The sequence below is a fragment of the Rhinolophus ferrumequinum genome, chromosome 18, assembly GCF_004115265.2.
Source record: "Rhinolophus ferrumequinum isolate MPI-CBG mRhiFer1 chromosome 18, mRhiFer1_v1.p, whole genome shotgun sequence".
NCBI lineage: Eukaryota > Metazoa > Chordata > Mammalia > Chiroptera > Rhinolophidae > Rhinolophus > Rhinolophus ferrumequinum.
This window is the reverse complement of record NC_046301.1, coordinates 6,507,227-6,524,825: the sequence shown is the minus strand read 5'-3', so window position 1 is coordinate 6,524,825 and position 17,599 is coordinate 6,507,227. Positions and strand designations below refer to the sequence as shown.

Genomic DNA, 17,599 nt, shown 5'->3' with positions numbered 1-17,599 from the left:
ATATTTAAATTTTTCGTATGAAAAAGTTCAGCTTGTGAAAACAAAAAAAACCTTATTTGTTATGTTTCCTGAAACTTTTTTTCCTAATCATCTGAGAGTTCAGAAAATCTTGACATGCTTTTATGGATACATATGTAAGACTACCTAATACCTATCACTGAAGTTGAGAGGAGCACCGAGCCACTAAAAGAATAAGAAATAGTTCCATTTGTAGATCAGAAAATGAAATCATTTATCTGCCATCAATGTGTTTTTACAGAATGAAAACAGATTTACATACTAGTAAATATTAATTAATTTACTAATATTAGTTGATTTATTATTGATGTATTTGCTTATTAGTTTATTATATAGTGAAGACATTCTCTTGGAGTATTTGGCAATTTCTCTAATCGTTTCCAACTAATGACATCTACTTTTTGTTTTTTCTCTAGGTTTTCGAAAAATAAGTTTAGATGACCTTCGGAAAGCATATATTGTTAAGGATGTTCAGCAGTACATTCTTCATCGTTTAGATCAAGAAGAAGCTTTGCGACAACACCTCACAAAAGAAACTGCAGAGATGTTAAATCAACTGCACATTAAAAGCAGTGGGTGCTTTCTTTATCTAGAACGCGTTCTAGATGGAGTTGTAGAAAATTTTATTATGTTAAGAGAGATTCGTGACATCCCAGGAACTCTCAATGGTCTATACCTCTGGCTGTGTCAAAGACTTTTTGTGAGAAAACAGTTTGCAAAGGTTCAGCCCATTTTGAATGTGATTCTAGCAGCCTGCCGACCTTTGACCATAACGGAATTATATCATGCAGTATGGACTAAAAATATGTCATTAACCTTGGAAGACTTCCAACGCAAGCTAGACGTCCTTTCCAAACTTCTTGTTGATGGACTGGGAAATACTAAGATATTGTTTCACTACAGTTTTGCAGAGTGGCTTCTGGACGTGAAACACTGCACCCAGAAGTATCTGTGTAATGCAGCAGAAGGACACAGAATGTTGGCTATGAGTTATACCTGTCAAGCCAAGAATCTAACACCATTGGAAGCCCAAGAATTTGCATTGCACTTAATTAATTCAAACTTACAGTTGGAGACAGCTGAGTTAGCTCTGTGGATGATATGGAATGGGACACCTGTTAGAGATTCCCTGTCGACTTTAATTCCCAAGGAACAAGAAGTGCTCCAGCTGTTGGTTAAAGCCGGTGCGCACGTCAACAGTGAAGACGACCGCACATCGTGCATAGTCCGTCAGGCCTTAGAAAGAGAGGATTCCATCCGGACCTTATTAGATAACGGCGCGTCAGTCAATCAGTGTGATTCCAACGGGAGAACACTACTGGCTAATGCTGCATACAGTGGCAATCTTGATGTGGTGAATTTACTTGTCTCCAGGGGAGCAGATTTAGAGATCGAGGACGCGCATGGACACACACCGCTTACCTTGGCTGCTAGACAAGGCCATACCAAGGTGGTTAATTGTTTGATTGGCTGTGGAGCAAACATTAATCATACTGATCAAGATGGCTGGACGGCGCTAAGGTCCGCCGCCTGGGGCGGTCACACCGAGGTGGTTTCTGCGCTCCTGTACGCTGGTGTGAAAGTGGACTGTGCAGACGCTGACAGCCGAACAGCTCTGCGAGCGGCGGCCTGGGGAGGACACGAGGACATTGTACTGAATCTGCTACAACACGGCGCTGAAGTCAACAAAGCCGATAATGAAGGTAGGACTGCCTTGATAGCAGCTGCATACATGGGACACAGAGAGATTGTGGAACACCTACTGGACCACGGGGCGGAAGTGAATCACGAGGATGCTGATGGCAGGACTGCGCTCTCTGTCGCTGCACTTTGTGTGCCCGCAAGCAAAGGGCACGCGTCAGTCGTTAGCCTCTTAATCGACCGAGGTGCTGAAGTCGATCATTGTGATAAAGATGGCATGACCCCACTGCTGGTAGCTGCCTACGAAGGCCACGTCGATGTGGTTGACTTGCTTCTAGAGGGGGGAGCAGATGTAGACCACACAGATAACAATGGCCGGACACCCCTCTTGGCAGCAGCTTCTATGGGCCATGCTTCCGTGGTTAACACGCTTTTGTTTTGGGGTGCAGCCGTGGATAGCATCGACAGTGAAGGCAGGACGGTGCTCAGCATAGCCTCAGCCCAGGGCAATGTTGAGGTCGTACGTACTCTGCTAGATCGCGGGTTAGACGAAAACCACAGAGATGATGCCGGATGGACACCTTTGCACATGGCAGCTTTTGAAGGTCACCGGTTAATATGTGAAGCACTTATTGAACAAGGCGCTAGAACAAATGAGATTGATAACGATGGACGAATACCTTTCATATTAGCTTCACAAGAGGGTCATTATGATTGTGTTCAGACATTACTGGAAAATAAGTCCAACATTGATCAAAGGGGTTACGATGGTAGAAACGCACTGCGGGTCGCTGCACTAGAAGGACACAGGGACATTGTGGAACTGCTGTTCAGCCACGGGGCTGACGTTAACTACAAAGATGCCGATGGGAGGCCTACACTTTACATCTTGGCCTTGGAAAACCAGCTTGCAATGGCTGAGTATTTTTTAGAAAACGGTGCCAATGTAGAAGCAAGTGATGCCGAAGGAAGGACAGCACTTCATGTTTCCTGCTGGCAAGGCCATCTGGAGATGGTGCAGGTTCTGACAACCTACCATGCTGACATCAATGCTGCAGACAATGAAAAGCGATCTGCTCTGCAGTCTGCAGCCTGGCAGGGCCACGTCAAAGTGGTTCAGCTTCTGATTGAGCATGGTGCCGTCGTCGACCACACCTGTAATCAAGGTGCGACTGCTCTCTGCATCGCAGCCCAGGAAGGGCACATCGATGTTGTGCAGGTTTTACTGGAGCACGGTGCTGATCCGAACCACGCAGATCAATTTGGACGCACTGCTATGCGTGTTGCAGCCAAAAACGGACACTCTCAAATAATTAAATTATTAGAAAAATACGGTGCATCCAGTCTGAATGGCTGCTCCCCCTCTCCTGTTCACACAATGGAGCAAAAACCTCTACAGTCAGCGTCTTCAAAAATGCAGTCACTAACAGTGAAGTCCAACAGCTCAGGCAGTACCGGGGGAGGGGACACACAGCCTTCACTGCGTGGTTTCCCCAACGGGCCAGCGCATGCGTTCAGTTCTCCTTCCGAATCTCCAGACTCGACAGTTGATCGTCAGAAGTCATCACTGTCAAATAATTCCCTGAAAAGCTCAAAAAATTCATCTTTGAGAACTACTTCATCTACAGCAACGGCTCAAACGGTGCCCATCGATAGCTTTCATAACTTGTCATTTACAGAACAAATCCAGCAGCATTCCTTGCCACGCAGTAGAAGCCGACAGTCAATTGTTTCCCCGTCTTCCACAACACAGTCCTTGGGACAGAGCCATAATTCACCGAGCAGTGAATTTGAGTGGAGTCAAGTAAAGCCCAGTTTGAAGTCAACTAAAACAAATAAAGGGGGGAAGTCAGAAAATTCCAGCAAATCTGGGTCAGCTGGGAAAAAAGCTAAACAAAATAATTCCTCACAGCCAAAGGTTTTAGAATATGAAATGACTCAGTTTGATACAAGAGGGCCTGCAGCCAAATCTGGGACTAGTGCGCCACCTAAACAAACGCCAGCAGAATCTCAGTGCAAAATTATGATACCTTCAACTCAGCAAGAAATTGGTCGGTCTCAGCAACAGTTCCTGATTCACCAACAAAGTGGAGAACAGAAGAAGAGAAATGGAATAATGACAAATCCAAACTACCATCTTCAGAGCAACCAGGTTTTTCTGGGTAGGGTTTCAGTCCCACGAACAATACAAGATAGAGGGCATCAGGAAGTGTTGGAAGGATACCCTTCCTCAGAGACGGAATTAAGCCTTAAACAAGCCCTGAAGCTTCAGATGGAGGGTGCTGACCCGAGCTTCAACTATAAAAAGGAAACACCATTGTAAAAGGTAACGCTTCCTCAACTTACAGAATAAAACGCCAAAAGTCTAGTTCCCTCCGGTAGGATACTCTTCTCTAATATTCACATAGTCAGTTCCCTCACCTAATCACTGCCAGTGCCATCTTAGCAAGACCTTCTACTGCTGCTGTTTTGAATTTGAATTCTCCCGCCTCCAGCACTCCCTTTCTCCTTTCCTGCTTTTTGTTATTCAAAGTACTTACTATTTAACATACTTTATATTTTATTACTGTGTTTATTTTTGTCTCCTCCCCACCTTAATGTACGCTTTGTGAGGGTAGGGATTTTTATCTGTTTCATTCACTGCTCTATTCTGTGTATTTGGGATACTGCTTGTACCAATAGTAGTTTCTCAGCAAAAATGTGTTGAATAAGCGACTGAATGAAGAAACGGATATACTATTTTTGGATCTCATATTAATTCCTTCCTATGCAGTCATTTTCGCTCTTACAAGTTCTTGGGTGGTAACAGAGGGAGGGGCTATTTCTGTAACAGTCACTTCTTAGTTAGAATACAATAGTGTAGGTAGTGCTTAGCATTCAGTAAATGTTAATTTCCTTTTCACTCTGGAAGAAGTCAGGAAAAGATAATTTTTATTATCACAGATCTCTTAAGACTTTCCCAAGTAAAGTCTGCACACGCCAAGAAGAGGTGTGGAAAGATGATAAACTGACATATTGGCAAGAGGATTTTTAGGGTTCACTGTATTTAGACTTAAGGATTAAACGGTTAAGGCTCAAAGTCATATTGATACGTAAACACAGACATTTTTCTTCTTTCCTCCTCAATAGATGCTTCATTAATTATTAGGGGAAGTTAATGGGGAAATAGACACATGATTTTATATTTTGAGTACTTTTTTAGGAGCACATTTCTCATATTGGAGATGAATCAAAGATTTCATTGGGAATCCTTCCTAACTTTTATTGCAAGTATATTTATCCTTTATCATTTATCTCCTTTATCATTTAATCATTTATCTCCTTTATCATTTAATCATTTATCTCCTCTAACAAAACTTTACTCTTTCTTTGTATTTAATTGAAATCTTTCATTTGCTTCCTTTGTCTTTGGAGATATATTTTAGGGGTATTATAGGTGAAACATAGTTGTAAATAAATTTCCTATACTTTCTAATAATAAACATCTTTCAATGTAAATCTAAGAATAATTGGTCAAATCTCATTCAAAAATGATTTGTGTCAAGTAGTTAATTCATTCTCCAATGTGATTTATTTTAATAATATTTAGTTCTGATGGTGTAACCTTCTAACTCTCATAATATCTTTTGTAAAGGCAAAGTGTAAATATGTATATTAAACAGCAAAAGACATGAATTAAGATAAACATTTTGTGGAATCTTTAAAAGTGATTTATAAGTTAAATAATGAATCTCTCATAGATAAGCCTACTTTGAGTTTTACATACTAGCAACTATATTCTTATAGAGGGTCTTAAAACTACATGTAGTTATGTAAGTATAATGTAGAAATTAATATATATTTTTTAACTTTTGCATTAGTTTCCTATTCTGTGAAACAGAAGACATTGTGATTGGAGTGGTTCTTCACCTACTGGATGAAAACATTAAATGCCTGTTGATTGCTGAAAAAAAAAAAGAAGAATGTGATATCTGCAGTACAGTTACCTTAATTACTGTAATGTGCCTGAATAGTAAGGCTGCCTTCTCAGTGTAACCCTGTGTGCTTAAATTTTTTTCATTTTGTGTGCTTTGTATTCACTACACAAGAATAAGCACTTTTTTAAAAAAATGCAGATGTATACTGCAGTTCCCTGATAAAAGCTGAAAAAAATTTTAGTAAAGTATTTTAAGTTAAGATTTGATAAATGTGCATGTGCCATGATCAAATATATATGAAAAGGCAGTGTTCCTTGTATTTATTTTTTTCTTTTTGTGGCAAATGAAACTTAAGTCTACTGTTTCAGTCACATTTACATTGCTGTAGTGTATGGCTTGTTTCTTGTATCTTTAAAAATGTCTCTCAATAAAATAAATCATGTAACTATTTATATTCATTACACCTTCAGCATTGGTTAAAAATGAGTTTCTATTTAATGCCACATTGAGGTGAAAAAATGGTTTCGTGACAGATTAAAAAAAAATAATTTCTAGTATTTTAGGGAGCTGCTCTAAGTAGTTTAAATTGGGGTTTCCCAGTAGAATCCTTCCAATCTCTGGCTAAAAGTGTCAAAAAAAAAAAAAAAAGACTGTGATAGAACAGAGTTCTGTTTAATTCACTGGGGTGCAATTTCACCTTCCACTCACTTGTCATTCCACCTCCATGGAGACAGACAGACTATCATTCCTGAGGTGTGACAATTCTCAGGGACAAAGCCATGTCCTCAGTGGCATGTGTATGTAGAGGGAGCTACACCTGTCTGTCTGAAGGTAGATTTTTGATCCCTGAACAATTCACTGACTACCCTTATCTCTCCATCCAGTTAAACAAAATACAATTTACTAGCGTTAAGTTTTAATGCTGGCTTCTTTCTGCCAGTGCTTTCCATTTTGTAAATCACGGCCTGAGGAAAATAGCCCCCACTCAAAATCAGTTGGTTCAATTTCAGTGGCCAGTTGGATGAATATTCTCGAATGTAATATGTGCTGTCCTTGACAGATGACACCACTGTCAGGCACAGCACATGTGGATCTTTTATTGGTATTTGATAACAATAATTTTTCTGGCCACGTACTCTTTCCTGTATTCTTCTTTGGACAATGACTTGCAGGGTGACTGGACGCCATGGTTAAGGGTGAAGTCTGTGACCAAGGACAAGAGAGTCGACTGGCTCAAATGAGCACATGGCCCAAGACTTGGCCTCGTGGATGGACTCTAGCCAGGGGAGCCAGCTTAGGTAGGTGTGCGTATGTCTGCAAAGGTTAAAGTACACTTAGAAGCCAAGGTTGTGGGTTTAATCTTTGAGTAAGCCCCAAGAATCTTAAAAACCACAGAAATTCTCTTCTTTCCATGGACTGTTGAGGAGGAGGAATGAGGAAAGAGAATTTGGAGATTCAGCACAAGATCATTGCTACTACTGGAAAAGAACCGTTAGGGAACGTCTTAGTAACCAAGGTCAGTAGCGTCATCTTCATATATGAAGGACACATGTGATGCATTCTTCACAGACATGGAAACGTGTCATTGGTTGTGATAAGTGTTCCACTTGAATCTTTGTGTAAGGCTTTTGTTTTTCTTAAAGTCAGCAGAACTCATTTTGTTTATGTCATCAATAGATCATCATCAGGAATAGAAGATAAGTTCATTCGATAGGTGACATGGCAATATTGATAACTCGAATGTGAATGTTTCAAGTATTGAATTTTTGTCCCTATGGGACATTTAATAAATACACTTAATAGGACTCTTGCAAAGTAGCCTTAAAAGTGTTAATGATTCTATTAATAAATATGAACACATACTATTATTAGAACCAATCTTACACATATCTCAAGTACAGTACATTTACATTACTGTAGAAGATAAAGCTCTAATTTCTTATTAGGTGTATTTTTTTTTTTTTTTAAGAAAGAACCCTGGAAGCTGCCAGTTTTTCTATTAACCTTGAATTATTGGAATTGTATTTATTTAATTTTATTGTTTTTTTTGTTTTGTTTTGTTTTTACAAAAATGCACCTTGTGGCCAAAGGGCAAAGATGTGACGCATTACAGAAGGGATTTATGTTTTTCAAAGAGCTAAATGTTTGCATATCCATATTGTATACGCTTGAAACAGTTGGTAGGAAGAGATAAATATGATTTTCAAAAGTAAGTGTTCCTCTTGATGTTTGTATGTTATGTTTTGGCATAGGACAAAAATGCCTTTTAGTTAGGCTAAGGACGGTAGGGTGTTGAGGTGACCGGCTTTGCCAATTTCTTTCTGTGGGGGATTTAGTATAATGACTGAAAAGGGCTTTTGCCCCATTAAGAATAGTAAAAATATGCCCCCAAATATAAAACTCCTAAATAGCTATTTTAAAAATTAAAATGTTTAAATTTTGTAAATCACCTGATGCCACTACACACCTATGATGCCATGTGCTTATGACATTTTGATAATATTCCATCTGTGTCCACCATCCCTTTCTAAAAGTCACAAGTTGATACTAAGGGAAGTGACAAAAAAATGCAGCAATGAAAAATAAAAACCTGAATGCTTGTAGGAAAGGTTTTGGAAGGTAAAACTGACCAGAACTCGGTGCGTACTGCAAAGTATGGGTGGTATCTTTTGTCCCTCACCCTCACCTCCACCCCTACTGGAATCCCCACCAAAAAGCGTTCACTCCTTCAAACACAGGAGTAAATACTTTTTCTCAATATTGTCTAGCTATGCAACTATTTGTTCTGCTCACTGTCCTCCATTTACACGTCGCAGCAAATGTAGTTACACACAAATGCTTTCTTTTTATTCTTCCATTTGTTTGGGGTATATGTAAATAGCCTAAAATGTACATTGAACTTCACATTGTAAAAGTTTTATTTTATTCCTTGTATTATATTAAGCAAAAATCCCTATGTATATGAAAGTGCATAATAAATATATTTGCTTTACAGAGGATATCTTGTTTTAACTTTATTCTCGAGTCAATAGAGGATGCATGACATGCTTACGGTAAAACAACTGTAAATTGTTTTACATTATTATTTTAAATACTGAGCAAATGGATTTGGAAACATGCACATTCATGAAAAAATAGGATATGAATATTTTTCAAAGGAAGATAGAAAAACAAAAAGATCTAGCCTATAAATCTTCCTAAAGCTTCCATAAGGACTTAATGTTTGTTGTTTCTCCTTACTGCTAACATACTATATCTCACCAAGTCATACTTTCATGACTCTGAAATTGCAGTAATCCAATAAATTGTGTGCATGTATGCTCCCTGATGGTCAGAGTTTTATAGCCATCGTACATTTGATATTTTGGGGTTTTATTGCAAACGTGGTCATTTTCTAAATAAATTTCTATGCATTCTTCACTCAGTAAACTTGAGTCACTTCTTCAGGACCTGCTTCCCCCAACAGAACACAATGTTGTGTTTGTGTGCATGTGTGTGTGATGTATTTTCTATTACTCCAAACAGTGGTTTCTAAAAAGGCCAGCAAGGTATTTTCTGTTAGGTAATTTTATAATAATTACATGGTTCTACAGTAATTATATTCTTTATAAGTTTGTTGGAGTAACACATTCGAAAAAAAATTTTAATAATGTTTAAACACAAATAGGTCGTGTACATAGAAGAATTTTAAAATAGACCAGTTGACCAAATAAACTTAAATGGAGCTTTCCAGGTGGTGGACTAAGGAAATACACTCAGAACTTGGCGATAACTAATGTCCTCACTCCTTTGCCCTCGCAGTTGGGAGGATTCCAACTAAGTCGTGAGATACACACTGAACACTTAGATGCCTGAATTCCTGGGAAATTTTCAGTCATCACGCAAATATATGCACTAATCTTAGTTTCAAGATAGGCAAAGCCTCTGCTTGCCTATCTTGCTATTAGAGGAAAATTAAAATTATCCAATATTAAAATGAAGTCATTTGAAATGTACTGCATGGTTAGATTTATACTCTTAAATACACACTATCATTACCACACTGGCAAAATTCAGCTAAATTCTGAGAACCATATTATTTTTTTTATTGGGAATATTGGGGAACAGTGTGTTCTCCAGGGCCCATCAGCTCCAAGTCATTGTCCTTCAATCTAGTGGTGGAGGGCGCAGCTCAGCTGCAAGTCCAGTTGGCCGGTTTCAATCCCATGCGGTAATTGAATCAGCAACTTTGTTGAGAGCTCACACTCTAAACAACTGAGCCACCCTGCGCCCCTCCAGAAACTCGTTGCCTTCAATCTAGTTGTGGAGGGCACAGCTCACTGGCCCACCTGGGAATTGAACCAGCAACCCTCTTCAGAGCTCGTACTCTAACCAACAGAGCCATCTGGCCGCCCCTGAGAACCATATTCTTAAAAGAATACGTTTCTATCATTTAGAAGCAGCTCCCTATGTATTTATAGCTTTTACTTATTCTTGGTCTACCTGTGTGAAAAGCAATGTAATGGTATGTCCCAAAAGAACAGGCTACATTTTCAATGTGTCTGACTCCCATTTTTTAAATAAACTTAAGGTGAACTATAACACAGAGACAGGAAAATACACAAGTCCTAAGCTGCTGTCCTGTAGTTTTTCCCAAATTGAACATACCTGTTTGACCATCATCCCAATGAAGATACAGACCTTAACCACACTCGCAGAAACCTCCCTGGCCTCTCCCCGGGCAGTGCCCCCGACATAGAAAACCCTTATTCTGACTTTATCACCACAGATTAGTATTGACTATTTTTTTTTAACTTCATAGAAATGGAATCAAACAATATATCCCTTTTATGCTAGTTTCCCTTAACATTATGTTGCATAACAGTGATTTGTCCTTTTTCCTTGCTATATATTTCTGTTCTTTTTAAAATGTATAATACTCCATCGTGTGAACATAGCATATTTTGAAAATCCATTTTACTCCTAGTGTGCATCAGGATTGTTTCCAGCTTTTGGCTCTTAAGAGTACTGCAGGCAATAACATTTTATACATGTTTCTGGTGCCTGTATGTACACACTTTAATAATATGAATGAAATTACTGGTTATGAGTATGATTAGTTTTAATAGATAATTTTAAAATTTTTTCCAAGTGGTTATGTTAGTTTTATTCACACCAGTCAGTGCAAGAGTCTTATTGTTCTACATCTTTGCCAATATTTCGTCACTTTGTACTGTTTAATTTTTTTCTTTTTTTGCTGTGTATTAGTATTGTATTGAGGTTTGAATTTGCATTTTTGAGATGACTAATGAAATTAGGCACTTTTACATAGGGTTTTTGTCTATTTGTATACCCTGTCTTGTAAAGAAATTTGCCCTTTTATCTCCTTGGGTTTCTTGGTTTGTAGAAATTCTTTTGTTTTGGATCTGAGTGCTTTTTATAATATATACAGAGCGAAGACCTTCTGAGATTCTGTGCTTTTACCTTTCACTCTCAAGGGCATGTTTTCATAGTGGTTCTTATTTAATGAAATCTATTCTTTTTCAGTAGTTATGCTTTCTCGTGTCCTGTTGTATAAATATTTGCCTATCCCAGGTCATGATGGTAGTCGTCTGTGTTTTCCTCTAATAGCTTTATTGTTTTACCTTAATTATCAATTTAATCCAACATTGTCTATTTCCTAGTATGTTTTAGTATCACCTTTGTCATAAACCAGGTGATAAAAAGACCTCATTTTTTTCCATCCTTGAGCCAATATCAGACCCATTTAATTATTGTGGCTTTATATTAAGTTCTAATATTTGGTAGTGTGAATCCTCCCATTTTTTTCTTCAAGATTGTCTTGGCTCTTCTTAGCATTCTGTATTTCCATAGAACTTTTAAAATGGGCTTCTCAATTTCATTAAAAAAAAAAAACTTGCCAAGATTTTGATTGAGATTACACTGAATCTACAGATCAATTTGGAATTGGAAGAATTGATTTGTTTATACATTGTCATCTAATCAATGAACCTATTATATCTTTCATTATTGAGATCTTTATTTTCAGTAGTATTTCTTAGTTTTCTGTGTAGAAGTATGTATATCTATCAGATATATTCCTAGGTAATTTGTTTCTTATCAATGCTGTTGTAAATGGTACTTTTATTTCACTTTCTATGTGTTGCTATATAGAGAAATACTTGATCTCAGTATATTGACCATTTATTCAGAAGTCTTCCTAAATTTATTTTTTTAAATGAGGTATAACTTACAAACAATAAAAATCACATTTGTAAATGATAGTTTGATAAGTTTTGACAAGTTTATAAAACATAAACACCACCACAATTGAGATATAGAACATTTCCGTTTCCTCAAAAAGTGTCTTTGTGTATGCCCCTTTAAAATCAATTCCCTCCTCACACCCCAGCCTCTGGCAAATTACTGGTCTGATTTCTTAATAGTTTTGCCTGTTTAAAAATGTCATATAAAAAAAATCATCTAGGCAATATTGTGCCTGCCTAATTTCACCTAGCATAATGGTTTTGAGATTCACCCATGGTGCACTGTAGCCCGTGTGAGTAGCACAGCTTTTAATGCGAGTAGTATTCAGTATTCTCATGTTGTATGTACCACAATATGTCTATCCATTCACAAGCTGATAGACATTTGAACTGTTTCCAGTTGTTGGCTATTATGAGCAATGCTTTTATGAGCATTTGTGTTTAGATATTTGTGTCAGGATATGATTTCATCTGTCCAGGGGTGGGATTGCTGGGTTGTGAGATAAATGTATATTTACATTTATAAGAAAAAGATGAAACACTTTAAAAGTTTGCTGTACCATTTTGCATTCTCACTAACAATAGATGGGATTTCCACTTTCTCCACATTTTTGCCCACACTTGGTATTGTCAGTCCTTTGAACTGAAATGTTTATTGAGATGACTGTAGACTCAAATACAGTTGTAAGAAATGATACTGAGAGATCCTATATACCTTTCTCCATTTTCCTCCTTGGGCAAAATCTTGTGAAACAACAGAATAGTATCACAGGCAGGATACTAATGTTGACACAATCCACCGATCTTAGATTTCTCTAGTTTTACTTGTACTCATGTTTGTGAGCACGCACACACATGTATTTAGTTTCATTCAATTTAATTGCATGTATAGTAGGTTCCCGGATCCACCACAAGAGTCGAATACAAAACAGTTCCATAACTACAAGGACCTTTGTGTTGCCCTTTTATTACCACACTTGGCCACTTCCTACCCAGCCCCTCCATTCCCAGCTCCTGCAAATAATCAAATCTCCATTTCTATTTGTAATTTCAAAATTGTTATATAAATGAAATCATAGAGAATGTATTCTTTTTGGATTGGCTTTTTTTTTTTTTTTCACTCAGCAGAATTCCCTTGAGATTTATCCAAGTTGTGTTGTGTTTCTTTTCATGCTGAATAGTATTCCTTGGTATGTATGTACGACAGTTTAATTGTTCACCCATTGATGGAATGCTGACTCTTTCCAGTTTTGAGCTATTATGAATAAAATTGCTATCAATATCTGTGTGTAGGTTTCTGTATGAACGTAAAGTGTCAGTTCTCCAGGATAAATGCCCAGAAGTGCAATTGTTAGGTCACATGGTAATTATGTGTTTAGTGTTATAAGAAACAGCCAAACTTTTCCAGAGTAATTGTATGTGTATTAATATCATTTTACATTTTCATCAGCAATATGAGTACTCTGATTTCTTCACATGCTTGCTAGCATTTGATATTGTCACTTTTTTTATTTTAGCCATTCTGCTAAGTGTGTGGTATTCTCCTAGGAACACTTCTTCACCAGCACTCTCTCCTCTGTGCCTACACATTGATGGCAGATCAGTTCTCTTCAAGCATGGCTCTGATCACAGCACAGACTCTTCGGCTGGCCTTTAGACGGCCCTGTGCAGTCTTAACCTGTAGCCACCAGCTATCTTTTCAGAACATCACTCTGATTATGGTATACTCCTACCTCTAACCCTGTTATATGTCTCATCTCTTACAGAATGGCACAGCCACTGCATGGCTCAAAAAGCCCTTCACAGACAGCCTTTCACTTATCTTTCCAGCTGCTACTTCTTCCATTTCCTCTCGCCCTTCCGCCCTACTGGATATGCACCAAAACCTCTGCTCCCAATTCCCATCGGCATATTCGCTATTGCTAGAACATTCTATGCTCCTTCACAGCTATGTTTCTCTTCTCACGTGGATCTATGTTCCCATCTCCAAGCCAAAGAGCACTTCTTTTTCATTACTGTGGTATTTCATACTGAGTTTTAGGTTTTCCTCTGCACTAAGCAGACACATTGTCTCCTCTTCTCCCACTGTAATCTGTTAGACAGGAACGGAGTCTCACTCATGTTTGTATCTTTTGCATAGTCTTGTGCATAGTAAGCATTCAATGACTGCTCTTTTTATTGCACTTTCTTTTCATTCAGAAACAGCTGCGTGGTGAGAAACATTTAAATTCTGCTATTTTAGGCCACTTGTTAAAACATACTCTTGGCTTACCAAAGCTCAGAGAGGGATTAAACTCAATACTAAATAGTATGTATTTTCTCATCACTGATTTCCCATCTGTTCTATTCACTCAGTTTGTACTGAATATAACAGAAAAACAGGCCAATTATTCATCGCTTATTAGTTTGAACATATGTAGTTGACTGCTTGATTGCTTTTAGCTGATAATCTGACCTAACTTCTTTGTATTAGAGACAATTAAGTTGAATTCAGTTGATTGTTTTAAGAACTTAGTAGCTGTCACTAACGTCAAGAAAACATACCCATTGGTCCTTCAATTGTCCAGCAAGCATGGAAAGCCAGCAGTTTTTAGGGAAGCAAAAAGAGTAAGTGTGAGCTGTCAGTCCCATTCCATGTCACAGACACATCACTCCCCGTCTCACCTACCCTTTCTCTGAGATTCCACCATGAGTCCTTCAGGTGCAATAACAGTAAGCATTTGGTCTGAGACCTGGTAATAACTCATGGGATGTACACTTTAATAGAAGCTGAAACGGAAACAGTTGGATCCATGGCAAAAACAGATAGAACAAAATTGATGATGTAAAAGAAGAAAACTGTACCAGGATGAAAAATAAAAGAAAATGTGATCTTAAAACAAAAATAGGGACTCTAAAAGAGAAAGCAAGATGAGATGACAGAAATCAATCAATGAGGACTATGATTTCGCCTTATTTTAAAGTTATGGATTATATCTCATTTGATTTGTGCAAAAAATACTTTCATTAAACTGTAAATTAAATTCTATTCCTACATTTATTTTTTATTTGTATTTTTCACATTTATTACTTTTCCTATTTAATTGGAATATGTACCTTCTACTTAAATTGTTATTTAACAAGGAACGATTTTTAGTGTCCACTGGACATTGAGAATGTATTCTGTCACATTGATACTAATGACAATGATTAGATTGGCCTCACTTAAATACACAGAGAACTTGGCTTATCTCCTCACCCCCTTGGGTTCTAATGCTTTTAATCTCTGCCGTGGACAATTGCTTGTGACCAATAATGCAGACAGATGTTCAGTAGCAACAACTTCCCACTGAAAGTAAGATTCGTTTCTTAAGTCAGTCAATATTTACTGAATACTTAATATCAACTAGTCACCATCATAGAAACTGAAAAGAAAAGCAAGGTTTCTGCCCATGAAAGATTTGTAGCTTAAGAACTCCTTTTAACTAAAGAGTAGAAATCTGCTATGAGTTAAATACGAATGTGAGAATAAAACAAAATAAGAGAGAAGAAGCATTTTCTCTTTTGTTCACCGCCATACATAGTCCCAGCAGTTCTTGGTATAAAGGAGGAATAAATATTAGTTAAATTAATGAATGAATGCTTTGGAATAGGTTTGTGACCAGAGAGAAGATCTACAAAATCTAGAAATTTACGATGTTTTATGGTTTTTATTTATGTGTCTTATAGTGTCTTGTTTATAATCCCCAAAACTGTAGAGAAGAACAACCATGTTGTCCAAACATGGAATCCACACAACTCAAAGGAAAAATTATGATTTGTGAGGTGACATACCTAGACTGGTTGATTATGTTAGAATTCTTTGGTTGATAAAGAAATCAACGCAAGCTACAGGAAGTGTGTTTTCAGGATATTAGAATCTCACAAAATCCATAGGAAATGAGAGGAAATGTGGCCTGGACACAGGCAGAGTTCAACTCATCTATAGATTCTAGAAAAAGGATGTGCAAAAATAGCAGGAAATATTTATTTAAGGGAGCTGGGAAGAATGAATGCCAACTGTTTTCATTGTCTTTGTGTCATTCTATTTACGTTCCAGTGAGGTTAGCTTCAATCATGCCCCCATCTTTAAAGTAGGAGAAGACAGAACACTGAATTATGTTCCTGAGATAGTATCCAACAGGGAATACAGAATCCTCATGGGGGACTCAGGATGTAATTTGGAGAGGGAAGTAAATGCTAGGAAACCTCAGCTAGAACACGTCAGCTTTACTGCTTATGTCAACGGAGGCATAGTAAGAATTGTGAGGGCTCTGATTTTACCCCACTTACAAGCTCACAAGTCAGCCTGCCAGTTTCACAGATGCCAGCAGACGACGCATGACTTGGGTCAGAGACAAAGGACTTTATTACTCGAAGCACCGCAGGCATCATGAGCTTCATGTTTGCATTAGTTCTCCGTGTCCCCAGACTCTACAGCGATGACGCAGAGGCAGTCCCAGAAGGGTGCTACATGCACAGCAGGTGGATATCACAGCTAAGGAACCTTGAACCTGGGAAGCCCTCAGTTTTATAACGGGGCTACGAGCCAACGTGTTCAACCTTTGCCCTGAAGAGAGCCACTGTATTTATTATTTTGGACAGCAAAGAAATCTGTCCTGTGCACTGAAAGGAGAAACTATATTTCCAAGGTTATTTGCTGCACAAAACTCTGACAAGAGAGTCCAGAACAAAGGATGTCACAACACAGGCAGAGACATGAGAGATCCGTGGAGAACTGTCTGCCAGGAAGTCCAGAAGATGAGAGGAGAGGGGCAAAAAGACATTGATAGATGAATGTCTGATTCAAATCAAAGATGAAAAGAAAGTCAATGTTCAAAACATTAGAACTCAAGTTCAAAGAAACTAGACGATAAGATAAGATTGGGGACATAGAGCTGAGAGTTGGGTTCTGTATGTCCAGAGAACAAGGTGCTGGAGCGGGCACGGGAGGAGTTCTCCAGCCCTGACTGTCATTTGTTGCTGGTATGGGTCAGGCAGACTTACAACAGCAATGACAGGGTGGCATTTTGTCAGTGTGTGCCTCCATCGTTTGCTAGGGCTTAAGGAGTTGTACATGTGTTCACGGGAAGACGCAGGAAGATGTGGAGAAGAGGCAGAGCTCAGGCTGGGATTCAACCAAGAGATGAGCATGTCGCCATGGACTTGCCGATGAAACGGTCACACCAAGTGCTTGCTAGTGATTCCCAGAGTCACACCTGGGCCTTTCAGAGTTTCCTAAAAGGGGAGAAGACTGGCCATCCTGCTTTGAAATATGTTCCCCATGGAGTCTCACTACGTATGATGTAGGTGTCTTCTCTGTCCAAGCTCACAGGCACTTCCTGGAAGAAGCCAAACTGTCAGTTTCAGTCCCGGCACTTCCCACAGGGCAGGGATGCAAGTGTTGTAAGTGTGTGACCTGCGCCAACAGCGACACCCTAGAACCTTAATGGGGAAAGATGGGCGAGTGTAGGCACTGTCCCCAGTCATCCATCTGATACCTACAGTAGTACCTCAGTTTTCCAACGTCTCCGTTGACAAACATTTCGGTTTACGAATGCCGTAAACCCAAAAGTAAATGCTTCGATTTTCGACATGTCTCGGAGGTCGAACATGTCATGCAGCTTCTGCTGAGTACGAGACCCTGAGGCCTAGCTCTTGGCTGTTTTCAAACGTTTCAGAATTCCACAGGTATTCCGGAATGGATTATGTTTGAAAATCGAGGTACCACTGTATTTCCAATGTAATATGCCTCCCAGG

General features: G+C 38.6%; 1 protein-coding gene across 1 annotated transcript in view; it reads left to right on the top strand.

Moving 5' to 3' along the window:
* Positions 1-8,593, top strand: part of ANKRD50 (ankyrin repeat domain containing 50) — a 36,709-nt gene extending 28,116 nt beyond the window's left edge. The window contains exons 4-5 of the mRNA XM_033134830.1: positions 435-3,985; positions 5,520-8,593. Of these exons, the coding sequence (XP_032990721.1) occupies positions 435-3,982 (3,548 nt within the window). The 3' untranslated portion in view covers positions 3,983-3,985; positions 5,520-8,593. The remainder of the gene's footprint in view (positions 1-434; positions 3,986-5,519) is intronic.
* The last annotated feature ends 9,006 nt before the right edge of the window (positions 8,594-17,599 follow it).